The sequence below is a fragment of the Stenella coeruleoalba genome (genome assembly GCF_951394435.1).
Source record: "Stenella coeruleoalba genome assembly, chromosome: 1".
Lineage (NCBI taxonomy): Eukaryota > Metazoa > Chordata > Mammalia > Artiodactyla > Delphinidae > Stenella > Stenella coeruleoalba.
The window spans coordinates 54,008,366-54,026,045 of NC_137169.1; the positions used below are offsets into that span (position 1 = coordinate 54,008,366).

Genomic DNA, 17,680 nt, shown 5'->3' on the forward strand with positions numbered 1-17,680 from the left:
ACATAGTACATCTTCCTTTGAGATCATTTTCTTTCTTCCTGGGAGGTATTTTTTGGGAGGTATTTTTTTTTTTAGTGAGAGTCTGTTGCTGGCAAACTCCATTTTTGTCTGAAAATACCTTTATTTTGCTCTTTGTTAAGTTTTTCTGGGTATGGAATTCTGTATTGACAGTTATTTTCTGTTAATACTTTGAAAATCTTCTCTCATTGTTTTTTAGTTTCTGTTGCTTATGTTCAGACATCAGCTGTCATTTTAATTGTTATTCCTTAGTGGGTGATTTGTCTTTTCTCTCTTGCTGCAATTTCACTATGGTATATCTACATGTGAATATTAAAAATTTTATCTTAGGATTTTTTGGGATTTCTGGCTCTAAGGAATGGTACCTTGTGTCTGTTTAGAAACTGCTCAGCCAACCGTCTCTTTTCATACTTTTTCTTCCTTGTAGAACTCTGGTTAGATATATGTTATATCTTTGTTCTTTTAACCATTCAGCAGGTGTGTGTAGGACACTCACTTTATGCCAAGGGTAGGTGATATAGCAGAGAATAAAATAGACAACAGTTTCTTCACCTCATTGACTTCATAATTTTGTTATCTCTTCAGATATTGCATCTCTCTCATTTCTATTCTCCTTGTTCAAACTATGTTGGGTCTTTTCATTCTCTCTATACCTCATAATTGCTTGTCTTTCCCTTCTCATAGTTTCTTCATACTGCTTTCTGTATAATCATCAGATCTGTCTTCCTGTTCATTACTTTTCTCTTTAGCTGTGTTTAATCTGTTTTTTTTAACCTGTCTATTGAGTTTTCAAATTTCAACTATTATATTTTTAATTTCCAGAACTTCTACCTGTTTCCTTTTCAGATCTTTTTGATCATTTCTGAAGATCTCTTGTTCTTCAACATACTCTTAATGTCTTCTCTTATATCTTTAAACATACTAAACATGCTTATTTTATATTACCTATCAGAAAATTCTAATACCTGCAGTCTGATTTCATAGTTTGTTGTTGACTCTTGCTTATGTTATTTTGTTTCTTCATGAGTTTAGTGATTTTTTAAAATTGTGAGCTCATGTTACTTAGAACTTTTATCTGTGGGAATTCTTTGAGGCCTCAGTTTACTGTGTATTTCTCCACAGAGGGTTTGGGTTGCCTCCTCCCAGGCACCTGGGGCACTTTTAACAAAAGTCAAAGTGAATTCTCATCTTAAGATTCCTTTGGCAAATACTTGATGTAAATTCAGGCCCCAAACTGGGTGAGTGCAGGCTTATGGTTAGGAATTTTTGGGAGACTTCTTTTTTCCTGTAATACCAAGAGCCAAGGCAGAGATAAATACTATCTTCACCATCTCCTCAGAGGCTTTGTATTTTTAATCCTAGTAGAGATTTTTCTGACATTGAATTCCTACTTGTTCAAGTACTCAGGGCTTTGCCTCCTTACTTATGGCATAGAGCTTTTCAGTACCTAGGGTATAGGCCACCAAAGATCATTGGATTCCCTCAGGACAAATGCTTACTCTTCTGGGTCTACGCTTTTTTTGTTGTTTCTGGCCTCTAAGGAATTCTCTTATTTTGCTGCTGATTCAGCCATATATTAAAATTGTACATGTATAATATATAAAATAAATAATTAAAAAATACATACTTTTCCTGTATTGGAGGTGTTTTTCTGACCTTTTGAGTCTGCCATGTTGCTGGAAACTAGTTTCATCTGTATTTTTTAAAGCTCCACAGGTTATTCTGATTTTTACAAAAGGTTGATAGAGATGATGGTTGAAGCCACAGAGTTGGGAGCATCTGTAGTACAGAAGAAAACGGGTTTAACCACTGATCATCTTCACAGAGAAGGGGTAATGATTAAAGGAGACTGAGAAGGAATCATGTAACAGTAGAGCCCAGAGAAGTTATTATCCTGGAAGCTGGGGAATTAGAGAATTTTAAGAAATAAGGACTGGCCAGCAGTGTCAAGTTCTAGACATGTCAAGTAGAATGAAAATTTAAAATAGACAAAGGATCACTAGGATGCCATTGTGAGCTTCCTAACTACCAGACCATAATGGACTAAATGGGAGTTAATAAGTGGACATAGCAACTTTTAGGAAGTTTGTTAGTGAATGGAAGGAGGGAGTTAATTGGTAGCTGGAATGGGATAAAGGAGTGCTGAGGAAAAGCCCAGTTAAAAGTTGTCATATGAAATATGTAATTTGTGTTACCTTTGCTTTCAATCCATAACTGGTCCTTTGGATAGTCATTCCCTTTTCTTACTTCAGGCTGTATTACTCCTGATCATTATTTAGTTTGCAATCCTATGTCTTCTAATTTTCCTTTAGTCTTCTAATTTTGACAGATATATTATTTTCTTTGCACTCTTTATCTCAAGAGAAAGTTAAATTAATATCAGGGTATAGAGTTAAATAATTAAAAAAAAATCACACCATTTCAGTATTACTAGTGTACATAATCAAATGCTTAATGGGAATCAAGTAGAGGACAGCATGCGTATATAATACTTTTCTATCCCTGTGGCTTACATACATTACTTATTCTAACATTTCTCTCCTAAAGTCTGAGTTTACTCAGTTACTTCCCTCATCTGAAAACAGGACTCCTGTTACTTATTTTATTTAATTAATTAATTAATTTATTTATTTATTTTTGGCTGTGTTGGGTCTTCGTTGCTGCTGCGGGCTTTCTCTAGTTGCTGCGAGCGGGGTCTACTCTTCGTTGTGGTGCGCGGGCTTCTCCTTGCGGTGGCTTCTCTTGTTGCAGAGCGTGGGCTCTAGGTGCACGGGCTTCAGTAGTTGTGACATGCAGGCTCAGTAGTTGTGGCTCGTGGACTCTAGAGCGCAGGCTCAGTAGTTGTGGCACACGGGCTTAGTTGCTCTGTGGCATGTGAGATCTTCCCGGAGCAGGGCTCAAACCTGTGTTCCCTGCATTGGCAGGCGGATTCTTAACCACTGCGCCACCAGGAAAGTCCTGTTACTTATTTTAGACCTTACTCTTAACAGTATAGAGTTTACTTAAAAAACTAAAAATAGAGTTACTGTATGATCCAGCGATCCCACTCCTGGGCATATATCTGGTGAAAACTATAATTTGAAAAGATACATGCACCCCAGTGTTCATTGCAGTAGTATATACGATGGAAGGAACCTAAATGTCCATTGACAGATGAATGGTTAAAGAATATGTACAATAGACTATTACTCAGTCAAAAAAAGAATGAAATAATGCTGTTTGCAGCAATATGGATGGACCTAGAGATTATCGTACTAAGTGAAGTAAGCCTGACAGACGAATATCATGATATTGCTTGTGTATGGAATCTAAAAAAAATGATACAAATGAACTTCCTTATAAAACAGAAATAGACTCACAGACATAGAAAACAAATTTGTGGTTACCAAAGGGGAAAGGGAGAGGAGGGATAAATTAGGAGTTTGGGATTAACATACACACTACTATATATATATAAAATAGATAACCAACAAGGACCTACTGTATAGCACAGGGACCTATACTAAATATCTTGTGATAATCTATAAGGGAAAAGAATTTTTAAAAGCATAGATATATATGTATGTATAAGTGAATCACTTTGCTGTATACCTGAAACTAACACCTCATTGTAGGTCAACTATACTTCAAAAACAAAAAAGTTAAACCTTACTCTTAAATTGTCTTCTAAGAAAGTCAACAGAACAGGAGTATTTTTGGATCACTATGTAAGAGGAGTATTGTTATTGCATATTAAAATATTTGTAGCATCTTTTGTAGGTGGTTGTTGTATATTTTTGTCGTTTTTCAGATAAGAAAAATAAAAATGCTAAATACTAAGAAAAATGGTGATTCTGTCAGAGTTCTCAACTCCATCGTAAACAGTGTGACATTTAGTGTTCACGTGTGACGAACTTCTATATCAGAGGAGGCTGGGAAGATTACTGAATGAGTGTAACATCTGTGACTCCGTTGAGATTTTTTTCCCTCTATTAATTAAAATACTTATTTTGGTTATAATTTGCTTTTAACATGCTTATTTTAGTTTGCTTTCTGTTTTTCTTGTTTTAAGATTGTAATTAGGAAGCACTGGAGTGAGGAAGCTCAGGTGAGCTTTGTTAGTATTAGTCCGTTATTTCTTCTTTTGAAATGCACATACTGTATAGTTTCTCAGCTTACCCATTGTTATTTGTAATGTTTCTTCTCACTCACTAAGAATATATAAAAGGGGGATTATTATGGAAAATTTTAACCAAATTCTCTTCCCTTAGAATGTTTAAAGTTTCAATGTAAAGGCAATTAGTATGTATTGTTATCAAAGAAACTACTTGTTTTTTAAATTCTAACATAGTTCTGAATAGTTCAGCAATTAATAAAATGAACATTTAAGTGGTGCTTAAGCCCATTTTCCTAAGAATGAGACAAAATTGAAGCTTTGTAAATGTACATTAATACGTTTTCTTTATGTAATTCTGAATCTCATGTAAATGAATTTGTAGAATTAATCACAGTAGAAGGAATCCATTTTGCCCTTCCCAAGTGAAGCTCCCATAGGTACAGTTGGGTTGGTCTTCTGGGTTGCTTTAAGGGCACTTTAGCAGTTTTAAAAACTTAAGTACTAATTTCATAGCCAGTGTCAGCTGCATTTACTGAAGTAGGTCAGACTCTGGATAGAAACTTGTTTCTCAACCCTGAAGAGAGTCATTATCCACTCTTCTCTTTGTTAGAGAATGGTAATAAATTCTTCCACACTGACCCCAAGTCTAGAGCAATTTCAGAAAATCTAGATAGTTGGATTTTTTCAGGTGTAGGAAACTACTTAAGATCCTCTATGACTTAAGTAGTTTCCTGTGCCCACTGTATAGGTATTATCCCAGTGGGCTAAAAACTACTTAAGATCCTCTATGACTTAAGTAGTTTCCTGTGCCCACTGTATAGGTATTATCCCAGTGGGCTATCCCAGTGGGCTAAAAAAGCAAACAAAAGCAAAAGAAAAAAAATAAAAATCAATTCCTTTCTCCCTGTAGATAGCAGCTGTATCACCGAAAAGAGAAACTACCCCCACAGCACACACACATCTATGAAGTGCACGCGTAAAGATGCAGTTAATTCAGTGGGAAATTATTTTCCTTCTTTAAAAAAATTGTAAGTTAATCCCCCCCTCCTGTTCAGTTAACTGAGCAAGTTTTAACTGAAAGTATGTACTATATGCCTAGCAATATGTTTCCTGTGAACTCTGGAAAAATCACATTCTATGTCCACTGGAATTAAAATTCTTATTTGGGTAGCTATTAGAAAATAGTATAATCATGTGACAAAATATATGATACTGAAAATATAAGTATTATGAGAAGTCAATAATTTTTTTTTCCTTTTTAAAATCTACTTGACTTAACTATTTTGATTTCTACATTTTTTCACATGCTGTTTATTAAACAGAAGGAGGAGATATAGCTCTGAGATACTGTGGTAATGGGTTTTCAATTCACTAAACAATTGATATATTTCAAGTTTGGTATTTATTTCTTGTTATGGCTATTGTCTTCTTTTTCCTATTCAAATCATGGCTCTACTGTTTACTCTCTGACAAGGACACAGGTATTGAGATTTAACGCCGGTGGGTTTGAATGTTACTAGCTGTGTCTTATTGGCTGTGTGACACTGGGCAAGTTATTTTAAAATTTCAGGGTCTCAGTCTCCTCATCAGTAAAATGCTGGTAAAATCATAGGTTGCAGATCAAATGAGTTACATCTAAAGCTCTTGGCATTTTATTTTGCTCTTAAGTACTTAATAAAGTTTTCACTACTGCAGTTGCTAATAATTCTTTTTCCTTAATCACTCTGACAATCCCTAGCCTAATATGAAGAAAATAAGTATTTCAACACTTGCTTGTTAGACTTACTGTAATGAATAATAAAATAATATGTATAAATATGATGTCTGTAGTTTGCCCTTAATAAAGATTAGTTCTAAGAAGTCAATAATTAATGATCAGTATGTTTTTAATTTACAAGGGAAGGTTTTGTGGAGAATTTGGCAGTTGGGATGGTTCTTAAAGGTTGGATACGAGTTGATAAAAGAGGTGTCTGAATAGGGAGAGGAAGTAAGCAGCATGAGCAGAGGCTTGGAATTTCAAAATGCCAGATAGTAACTTAAAGATGTTTTGAGACAAGAACCAGTATATGGGCATTGTGTTAAAGTAGCCTTCGCATAATTAATTGGTCTGCCATCACAAACTGCTTAGTGTTGCACATTCAGTAAGTGGAAAATCAGGGACTCAAAAATTCAAATCTTTTTGAACTAAAAATCCTTGCTATATCATACTGATAATATTGACATCCTTCCTACATCATCATTCACTGAGAATCTGCTAGGTACAGTTACATCCTGAGAATGCAAAAATGAATAAGATATGGTACTTTCTAAGAGAGAGACAGCGGTAGGTTTGTGTGTGTGTATACATGTGCCTGTACTGTGGGTAATGTTTTGCGGCAGTCACTCAATGTGTATGTGCTTTGGAGATGTTAATCTGCTTTTCCCATGATTATCTCATACTTGGGAGTATCTCCTTGGGTGGAGATGCTAGCATTTAAAGAATAGTGGAATAATACAGCTGTTAAATGCAAAAAATCTACTTAATGTAGTGTTCTAACGCTGGAGGACGTCTGGGTTAGAGTTCGGTGATTGATAACATATCATTCACCAATGTGGCACACCTTCCCAATGGATTAATGAATATATTTGACTATATGTGATTTTCACTTGCTCATTAAGAAACCTGTGTCTGTAGTGTACCTATTTGGGCCTTCTCACAGTTTTGTAGTCAACTGCTAGCTAAATAGTGGTTGTTTACTATTTACTAAATGGAATTACCTTTATATCATTTAAAATGATTTAAGGTTAACAACCTACCTTAACCAAGTTGTGAGGCAATACACAGTAGGAGCCCAGAACATGGATTATGGAGCCAGTCTGCCTGGGTTCCAGTCCAGACTCTGCTATTCATTACCTGGGTGACCATTGCCTCTGTTTTGCTAGCTGTAAAGTGGGGATGATAATAATAACTGCTCCATTGTTGTATTTGGTATGTAGTAGACACTGTCAATTGTTAGTTATTAAAGATCCATTATCCCTTATTTGTAATTTTGAAGTAAAAAAAAAACTATAAAGTGGCAGTTTTTGTTTGATTTTTGTTTTTGTTTTTTTTTTTTGCGGTACGCGGGCCTCTCACTGTTGTGGCCTCTCCCGTTGCGGAGCACAGATTCCGGACGCGCAGCCTCAGCGGCCATGGCTCACGGTCCCAGCCGCTCCGCGGCACGTGGGATCTTCCCAGATCGGGGCACGAACCCGTGTCCCCTGCATCGGCAGGCGGACTCTCAGCCACTGTGCCACCAGGGAAGCCCGTGGCAGTTTTTATATAACTCATTTGACATCAAAGCCTGACCTAACCAATGTCTTTGCAATATATAGTCCGTTTTTGGTTCTGTACTTGACCTTAAGTTATTTATATTTAGCTTGTAAAAGTCCTTGGTAAAGTATAGACATTTGTTATTATTATTGTTTTATGATACTTATTGGACAGTATAGTTGACAGTCTTTCTCATGAAGTAAAAATAAACTTGGATATCTTATGATTAGTATTATCAACTAATTAATTAAAAACTAATTAAGGGACTTCCCTGGTGGTCCAGTGGTTAAGACTCTGTGCTTGCAATGCAGGGGGTGCAGGTCTGATCCCTGGTTGGGGAACTAAGATCCCACGTGCCACGCGGCATGGCCAAAAAAAAAAAAAAACTGATGTTAATAACTAATTAATGTTAACAATCTTTATTGAATGTTTATGTGTGCCAGGTACTATACAGGTTATTTTATGTTCATTATTTTCTTTATTCCAACAGTCCTTTAGGTGACAGTATTGATTCTGTTTTTAATGTACTGAGGCTTAGGGAGGTTAAGTCATTTGCTTAGGGTTACACAGTCACTCAGTGTGCTAGCAGTGCTAGGATTCAGACCTCATCTCTCTGACTTTTTAGGTAACTTCTGTGTTCTTTTCCTCCACCTATACTATCTCTATAATTTAGAAAAATTTCATAAGGATTTTATTTCATAAGGAAATAAAATCACTGATATACTAAAGTGTATTTTTATTTTGCTTTTTTTACCTTTCATCTTAGGTGCTGGAAAGCCCCCTATGTTTGGTGATTATGAAGCTCAGAGACACTGGCAGGAGATTACTATTAATTTACCGATCAAACAATGGTATGGATAATTTTAACTTGATTTTATTGTTTATCGGTCAGTTAATGTAGATTATTTGAAGATACTTAAAAGGAAAATATGCTATTTCTTCATCTTCAGAATCCTCATCTTCCTGTATACTGATGTCACATATATTACCCTGTGTATTGTCGGTTCATTTTGAAATTTCATCCTCCTGAAAGTTACCCATATATTTAGTTACCAGCTGGAATCTGGTGCTGAACTAGAACTTTGAGGATAGGACACTGTATGCCATGGAAGCTCCTCAGGACATAAACGGTGGAAGTTTATGGACTAAGAGTATTTCTTCTGGAGGTTTCGCAAAGCTTCCTCCTGTAAGGAATGTATGAGATGAAAAAAAAGCAGTAGCTTAGTGGTGAAGAGTGTAGGGCTAGAGTCAGACTGCCAGACTTCAGATCAAGGCTTGTACCCTTTACTAGCAGTGTGAGCTTTTGCAAGTTATTTAACTATCTCTGCCACAGTTTTATCACTCATAGAATGGAAATAATAGAATACATATTTCACTGGGTTATTGTGAGGATTGACTAAAATGATTCATTTAAAGCACTTTAGATCAGTGCCTGAAGTGTAATGAGTTCTCAATAAATGTTAGCTGTAGTTATATCTCACAGAAATCCATGCACTGTCATTTTTGTTGAACACATTCTGATAACAATTGATGACAGTATTTTTTTACTTATTAGGTGCCTGGTAGATTATTGATTAAACCTGGCTATACAAACTGTTTATATTGTTCTGTTGATTGCTTTGGTCACTGCTTTTTTTTTTTTGCGGCACGTGGGCCTCTCACCGCCGTGGCCTCTCCCGCCGTGGAGCACAGGCTCCAGACACACAGGCCCAGCGGCCATGGCTCACGGGCCCAGCCACTCCGCGGCATGCGGGACCCCTGGGGCACGAACCCGCGTCCCCTGCGTCGGCAGGCGGACTCTCAACCACTGCGCCACCAGGGAAGCCCTGGTCACTGCTTTTATATAACTCCTTTCTGAGAGAGTTACATACAAGAACTTCATATTAAACTCTCTATTAATAGGTTGGCTGTACCCTAGTCCAAGTTTGGAGTATTTAAAATAGAGGTCAGCTGAATATTTGATACTATTCTTTTTTTTTAATAGGTGTGTGCATGTTTGTTTATTTATTTACTTGACCTCACTGCGCAGCTTGTGGGGTCTTAGTTCCCTGATCCGGTACTGAACCTGGCCATGGCAGTGAAAGTGCCAAGTTCTAATGTTTAAATGGTGTGATTTCTTTTTTTCCCCCTAGTTTGAAGTTCATTGCTGTATGATTGATAATGACTATCATTGAAAAAGATAAATGACACAGTTTATAAAACAGAAAATATATCCTTGGGACAGGTTCACTGTTATCAACAGTGGATATAAATCTATATTGGAAATAACATTTCTAATATTCTGAATTTTTTGGCTAATTTTGTCAAACTTGGTTAGTTTACCATTATTGTTACCTAGCAATGTGGCTGAGGAATGGTTTCTCATTTAACTTCAGTTTTCCAAGAGTGGGGACTTCCCTGGTGGTCCACTGGTTAAGACTCCGTGCTCCCAATGCAGGGGGCCCCTGGTTCAATCCCTGGTCAGGGAACTAGATCCCACATGATGCAACTAAGAGCCCACATGCCACAACTAAAAATCCTGCATGCCGCAACTAAAGATACCGCATGCGGCAACTTAAAATGCCGCGCAGCCAAATAAATTAATATTAAAAATTTTTTTTTCCAAGAGTGAAATCTTTCTGTCTTCATCTAGAAAGTTAGCCATAGTGTACTCAAAACTTTCAAGTGACAAAGTTGTCTAAAATGTGAAATCAGGATCTATGAGGTAAACTTTTAAAATGTCAGTTTTGGGACTTTACTGGGGGCACAGTGGTTAAGAATCTGCCTGCCAACGCAGGGGACACAGGTTCGAGCCCTGGTCCGGGAAGATCCCACATGCTGCGGAGCAGCTAAGCCCATGCACCACAACTATTGAGCCTGCACTCTAGAGCCTGAGAGCCACAACTACTGAGCCCATCTGCCACAACTACTGAAGCCCACGTGCCTAGAGACTGTGCTCCACAACAAGAGAAGCCACCGCAGTGAGAAGCCTGTGCACTGCAACAAAGACACAATGCACCAAAAATAAATAAATAAATAAATTTGTAAAAAAAAAAGTCAGTTTTATAATTCTAAATTTAAACATTTATTCCATGTCAATACACATAGCTATAAGTAATAGAGGAAAGTTGAACTTTTTTTCTTTAATTTTATAATGACAATTCCTTATGTGTGAAGTCAGGAGTACTTTTGGCATCAAGTAGTAGAAAGCCTAAGTAATAGTAGTTTAAGCAATAAAATAATTAACTTAATAAGTAGGTCTTTGCAGGCCTGGTAAACTGGCTCAATGATAGCAATTAAGGGACTTCCCTGGTGGTCCAGTGGTCAAGACTCCGCACTCCCAATGCAGGGGGCCTGGGTTCGATCCCTGGTCAGGGAACTAGAGCCTACATGCCTCAACGAAGATCCTGCGTGCTGCAACTAAGACTCAGCACAGCCAAATAAATATTTAAAAAATAATAGCAATCAAAGACTCAGGCTTTTCCATTTTTCTTCTCTTTCATTCATTCTTCTTGGCATGTTGGCTTTTCAGCCTGAGGCTTTTCACCCCATGATCAATAGATGACTGCCAGGGCTATCAGCACTGTGACTTTGTACAACCATATTCAAGGCAGGAATAATAGGAATACCTTATTTTTTTTATTTTTATTTTTTTTGCAGTACGCGGGCCTCTTACTGTTGTGGCCTCTGCCATTGCGGAGCACAGGCTCCGGACGCGCAGGCTCAGCGGCCATGGCTCACAGGCCCAGCCGCTCCGTGGCATGTGGGATCCTCCCGGACCGGGGCACAAACCCGTGTCCCCTGCATCGGCAGGTGGACTCTCAACCACTGCGCCACCAGGGAAGCCCGAGCATGTTGCTTTTTAAAAAAAATCACAGGTTTATAAGTCAGGAATTGTGGGAATGACTTTATTTCAGCATTGTTTATAATTATGAGAAGCCTGAAACACTCTAAATATCTTTTAGTAGGTGAATGATAAAGTACATTTCTCCTGTGTACATGTGTACGTGTTTTTCCTAGGTAGATTCCTAGAAGTGGAATCTCTAAAGTAGCCAGTTTTAATGGATACCAACACAAGAATATCTCTTTCCATATATCCTTACCAATATTTAATAATAACAATTAACACTAGACTTCTAAAATTTCCATTTCCTTGAGTACTTGTGTTGTTATCTTTTAATATATTTACTGACCATCATATTTTTTCTCAAATTTGCATATTTATATATTTCCCCCATGTTTCTGATGGATTGCTGATCTTTTTTGTAATGATTTATGATTTTAAAATAAACAATTACATTAATTTTCTATGCTGTGTTAACAAGTGACCATAAATGGTACTTACTTAAACACACATTTATTATTGTAGTTTCTTTAGGTTAGAAGTCTGGGCACAGCTTAGTTCAATATTATGATCAGGGAGGGTCTCAGGAGGTTGCAGTCTAGTTGTCATCTGAGGCTGCAGTCTTATCAGAGGCTCAACTGGGGAAGGAACTGTTTCCAAGTTCCCTCAAGTTATTGGCAGAATTAATTTCCTTGCATTTACAAGACTAAGGGCTTTGGTTTCTTGTTGGAAGCTACCCTTATTTCCTAGGGTCTACTTGCAGTTTCTTGCCATGTGGCTTCTCCAGTATGCCCACTTACTAAAACATGACAGCTTGATTCTTCCAAGTCAGTGAAAGGGAGTCTCTGTAGCTTAGCCAGCAAGATGGAATCTTACATATACATAAAACATAAGCACAGGCGTGACCATCCTATCACGTTTGTTGTATTTTGTTGTTTACAAGCAAGTCACAGGTCTTGCCCACACTTGAGGGGAGGGGATTGATTGTACACACTTAAGGCAGGAACACCAGGAGATGGGTTCATGGGAATGACCTTAAAGTCTGTCTGCCACAGTATTCAACAGTATACAATAGTATTCTATATTTTAATCAGTTTTTGGTGTGTGTATATGTATAAAATAAATAGCTTCTTCCTGTTCTTGTCTTTGAATTTTTCTTATGGTGTCTTTTGTTAAATAAATTTTTACATTTGATGTACAGAAGCTCTTTGAACTGTTCTTGAAACTTTTAAGTTTGGAGCTATTTATTTATTTTTAAATTTTATTTATTATTAATAAAAATTTTTTTTGGCTGTGTTGGGTCTTCATTGCTGCGCACGGGATTTCTCTAGTTGTGATGGGTGAGGGCTTCTCTTCGTTGCAGTGTGTGCGCTTCTGATTGCAGTGGCTTCTCGTTGCGGAGCACGGTTTCTAGGCGCGCAGGCTTCAGTAGTTGTGGCACGCAGACTCAATAGTTGTGGCTCGTGGGCTCTAGAGCGCAGGCTCAGTAGTTGTGGTGCACAGGCTTAGTTGCTCCATGGCATGTGGGATCTTCCTGGACCAGGGCTCGAACCCATGTCCCCTGCATTGGCAGGTGGATTCTTAACCACTGTGCCACCAGGGAAGTCCTGGAACTATTTTAAATTAAAGTTTTTTTTTGTAAAAAGCAAAAATACCCATGATATGTTAGAAAAAATTACATTTTGAAGTTAATGATAACACTCTTGAATATAATTTCGTTCCTTCCCATTCTGAGCAGTTAGAGGAGTCTGTTAAGTTATGAACATTAGATCTAGCTTTCTTCCTTAATTCACAGAATTTTGCATGTAATAGGCTCTCATTACATGTTGGTTGAATTGTGTTCAAAGTGTTATTAAGAAAAGCATACCTGTTTCATGCAATATTTCTTTCTTTGTAAACCAAATCTTTACGTCGTCTTTGACATTGATTTTTTATTTAAATTGTTATTTCATATTGTTTCTTTAATTTTTTAGACTGTCAGAAGCAAATTCTCTTTCTGTTGCATATTTTCTTTTGTATAAGTGTTGGTCATTAAGTTTACTAATAGTAGAGTGATAACAAGTTCCGGTTTGCCTGCGAGAATCTTGGTTTGCCTCTATTGTTATGGCTTAATTATTTACAGCTTCTTTCTTAAGAGTACCTTGGTTTAGACAATAAATTATTTAGTCACACTACTCAATAACAACTTTTAATTGTGAGTTCACAAAAATTTTTAGGAGAGGGGAGAAGTTTAGATGAATTTTTTTTAACCTTGTATAACATTTTTTCATGTTAATTAAGTTAAATGAAGTGAGATGTTAAATATAAGTATTTCTTGAATATTGATTGTTGGAATGGTGCTTTCTTTTTCCTTTTTCTTCAGGTATTTTAACGGCAGTGATAACAACTTACAGTATTGGGGATTGGACTATCCACCTCTTACAGCTTATCATAGTCTTTTATGTGCATATGTGTAAGTTTTTCTTCCTTAACATAACTTTAAATATTTATGCCCTTAGCAGATGTAGTAAGGAAGAGTTTGTTGAATAGAGAAGAAATCGTTTGTAGCTATTATTGTATTATGGTTTGTAGAGCACCATACCTTTATAATTGGATTATAGGAAAGTTTATCAGAGTTTGACTATTTTCATAATTTTTTTGGAGGAAAGTCTAGAAAGAGATGCAAAAATCTAGCTTTGTTTTGAAGTAGAGATGTTACCAACTACGCATGGATTACTGAGAAATACATCTAATATGGTTAGTTGTGCATAGAAAAGCTTTTTTCCTGGAATGACCCAAAGTAAATGAGAAATAAAGGTCTAAATGGTATTCTGACTAACCTGTCAAGTAAGAAACCAGAAGTACCGTAGTGTTTCACTTATGATTTAAGATCGGGATTGGAATTCCTTTTTCTTTTACAGAACTGGAATGGTTTATGGAAGATTAGGTGCTTCTATTTAGTGGAGAACCAGTTCTACTCTGTCCTGGTATTCCAATTCAGACTTGAAGTGTATCAGCAGAAATTTGAGGAACTTCTTCACATTATCTTCTGAACTCATTTTATTTGTTCTATTTTGTAAAAATTAGCATCCTGGATTAAAAATAAGCTTCCAAACTTCAGGATAATCAGATATACTTTGCAGTGTTCTGGAGAATGTAATATGATTGAAAACTTAATTTATCTTTAATAATTATGTTCAGTTTTATGCAATGATTTATGATTAATAGCTATTTATTGTAGCCTATTATGATAACTGAAAAGATTATAAAACTATGATCCTCTTGTCAATATTAGTGTATTGCTCTTTACAAAGTATATGTTTAATAAATGAAATGTGACATCAGATTGTTTTCACACTGGAAGAATCATGAAGGTAGGGCTTTTAGTTAACACGCTACATGGGTTTGTTGGAAGATAAGCATGGCAGATTCTGATAGCGTTAGTCAGTTTCACATGGTTAAATACAAAGAGTAAAGCTTAAGCCTTAACTCCATTGCTTTATAGGAGCAATGGCAACTTCTCAAAATAGATTCATATGTCCTCAGATGTCCTTATTGCTAAAAGTAATGGGGAATAAAGTGCATGTACATATGTTTGATTTGCAGGGCAAAGTTTATAAATCCAGACTGGATTGCTCTCCATACATCACGTGGATATGAGAGTCAGGCACATAAGCTCTTCATGCGTGCAACAGGTAAAAGAGCAATAGGCATTGAGTGTAAAATTTGATTAAAATTTTTTTTGAACTGATGACAGGTTCTATTATTGTCCTTACTTTTATAGTTGTGTAACTAGAAATATGCATATATATGTATAATATGTGAGCAAATGTATATGTAAGCTAAAAAACGAAAGGGTAGAAACTAATAATTCTGGGTGCTTTACATTTACTATTATCTCTCTTAATAATTTGGACACGCAAATGAGGTAAATACTGTTGTTATCCTTACTTTAAGCTGAGGAAACCGAGGCCTAGTAAAGTGAGGCTAATATTAATAGCTCACCTGAAGTTGGTTAGCTCTAAATTAAAGTTTTATTTGTTTAGGCTGTTGCTTTAATAAATCCCTTTCACTTTTACAGTGAATTACAGCTGTATGTCATATATTGTATTGCTTTGCAGTGTTGCTAAATTAATCCTTACAACAAATGTTTATTGAGCATTTATTGTGTGCCGTTTAAAAGTTGAAAGTAATAAGCTTAAATTTCTTTAAAAGCTTTACAAGACTTAGGCTTTAATGCTAGCCTGGGTCTTTTCTTTAATTAGTCTAAATCTAGTCAGGGTTTCTTCTCTTTACTATTCATCAAGTCATGGAATATCAGGCCCAAGAGATAACCTGTATTGCCTGTCTTTCCCTCTCCCACACCACTCCCTCTTCCCAATGCTTTAATCCTTTTTGAACCACATACTCACCACATGATATTTAGCTTCTGAGCCAATACCTGTATCTGCAGGGAACTTACAGCCTTTAGAGACTCTATTCTATTTTCAGAGAGCCCCAGTCATTAGAAATTTCCTTCTTATATTGAACCTTCACTAGTCATTTTAGGTTCTGTTTCCTTGGGCTACATAGAACAAGTCCGATCCTTTATATATCTAACACCCTCCAGACATTTGAAGTCATCCCTTCTCGAGGTTGAACATTCGTAAATACTTTAGCTGTTTCTTAGACGACCAGTTTCTTGAATGTGATTATGGTTTTGAGGCCTCCGGTTGTGCTCCTTCAAATATGTTACAGTTTGTCAGTGTCATCTAAAATGTGGCATCTGGAGCTGAAAATAGGATTGCATGCATCTGACACTGACAGTTTACTATCACTTATCTTATTGTGCACAAATATATATGTGTGGTACAAGAAAAAAATAGGCTTTTTGGATAGCTATGTTGTACTGTTGAAGAACTTAATATATTAGTTTTTCTTTGTTCTAAAAGGACTGAACATTCAGAATTATGAATTGCTTTATTTTTTTCCCCACTTTTTTTCAGTTTCCTCCTCACCTGGACCTATCAAGCTCTTTGTAGGCATTAATTAGCAAAAATTTATGAATTTTTATAAATATTCACATTAAAAAAGATTCTCCTATGCATCTCCACATTTGAGGTATTGTTCACATCAGAAAACTTGGAGTATACAGATATTGAGGGGAAAATAAAAGTTTCCTTCCCTTGCTTTGAGTATTCTTAATTTTTATGTCCAAGTCAGAGCAAAGAGAGAACTGGTTTTAGATACAGCTAATTGATTTAATATGTGAATTTGTTAGAGAAAATTAAGAGACTCTAGTACTGTATCAGTTGAAATTAGGCACAGGTGAAGGGAATGGAAAGTGCTCAACATGGAAAGGACTAGTCCAGCGTGGGTAGGAACCTCGTGTTAATAGAATTCCCACTCCGGGTTGGAGGAAGGCTGCTAATAGGTTATAGTAGACCCTGATGGACTCAACACATAAAATCATTTGCTTGTTTTTTCAGTGTTAATTGCTGATTTGCTGATTTACATACCTGCAGTGGTTTTGTACTGCTGTTGTTTAAAAGAAATCTCAACTAAGAAAAAGGTATGTTTTGAAGTAACCTGACATTTCATCTCTGAAATGTTTTATTGCCTTAACTATTAAGTGTAGAGCTTAGGGAAGTCATGCTTTTGGGAATAGATAATAGGGAACAGTATATCTTCTGTCAATTTTCATTTAGAAACATTAACTTAGAGTAATTATTTTAATGTCCAAATATAGTAATAAGATGCACTGAATTTTAGAAGTTATATACTGCTGAATTGCACAGCATGCTAAATTTATTGCTTAACTGGTAAATCTGAATTTTGAGTTGGCTTGTGAGAATGACAACTGAAAGTCATTTTGAAAAGTTGCGATATATTCTCATATTCACAGTTAACAAATATGCTCTTTTTTTAAAAAAAATCAAACGGTTTGTGTTAGAATTTTATTTATTTATTATTTATTGGCTGCGTTGGGTCTTTGTTGCTGCGTGCAGGCTTTCTCTAGTTGCGGTGAGCGGGGGCTACTCTTCGTTGCAGTGTGCGGGCTTCTCATTGTGGTGGCTTCACTTTGTTGCAGAGCACGGGCTCTAGGTGTGCAGGCTCAGTAGTTGTGGCTCTTGGGCTCTAAGTGTGCAGGCTCAGTATAGTTGTGGCTCATGGGCTCAGCAGTTGTGGCTTGTGGGCTCTAGAGTGTAAGCTCGGGAGTTGTGGCGCACGGGCTTAGTTGCTCCGCAGCATGTGGGATCTTCCTGCACCAGGGCTCGAAGCCGTGTCCCCTGCACTGGCAGGCTGATTCTTAAACACTGAGCCACCACGGAAGTCCCATGACTATTCTCTTTGGTCATTTTATATAGATTAATCATTAGATTAATTTATCTGATTTATATATCTAAAAGTGCTTTCTCAGACAAACACCTTTTAGGGATTTTTTTCCTTTTTACTGAAGTATACTATGTCACTTCCATGAAGACTTTAGTGT

At 36.6% G+C, this 17,680-nt stretch overlaps 1 protein-coding gene across 1 annotated transcript in view; it reads left to right on the forward strand.

Annotated features, from left to right (window-relative positions):
• Positions 1-17,680, forward strand: part of ALG6 (ALG6 alpha-1,3-glucosyltransferase) — a 60,065-nt gene that overhangs the window by 12,597 nt on the left and 29,788 nt on the right. Inside the window, exons 3-6 of the mRNA XM_079899493.1 lie at positions 8,173-8,257; positions 13,592-13,681; positions 14,815-14,903; positions 16,677-16,759. Coding sequence (XP_079755619.1) covers positions 8,173-8,257; positions 13,592-13,681; positions 14,815-14,903; positions 16,677-16,759 — 347 coding nt within the window. The remainder of the gene's footprint in view (positions 1-8,172; positions 8,258-13,591; positions 13,682-14,814; positions 14,904-16,676; positions 16,760-17,680) is intronic.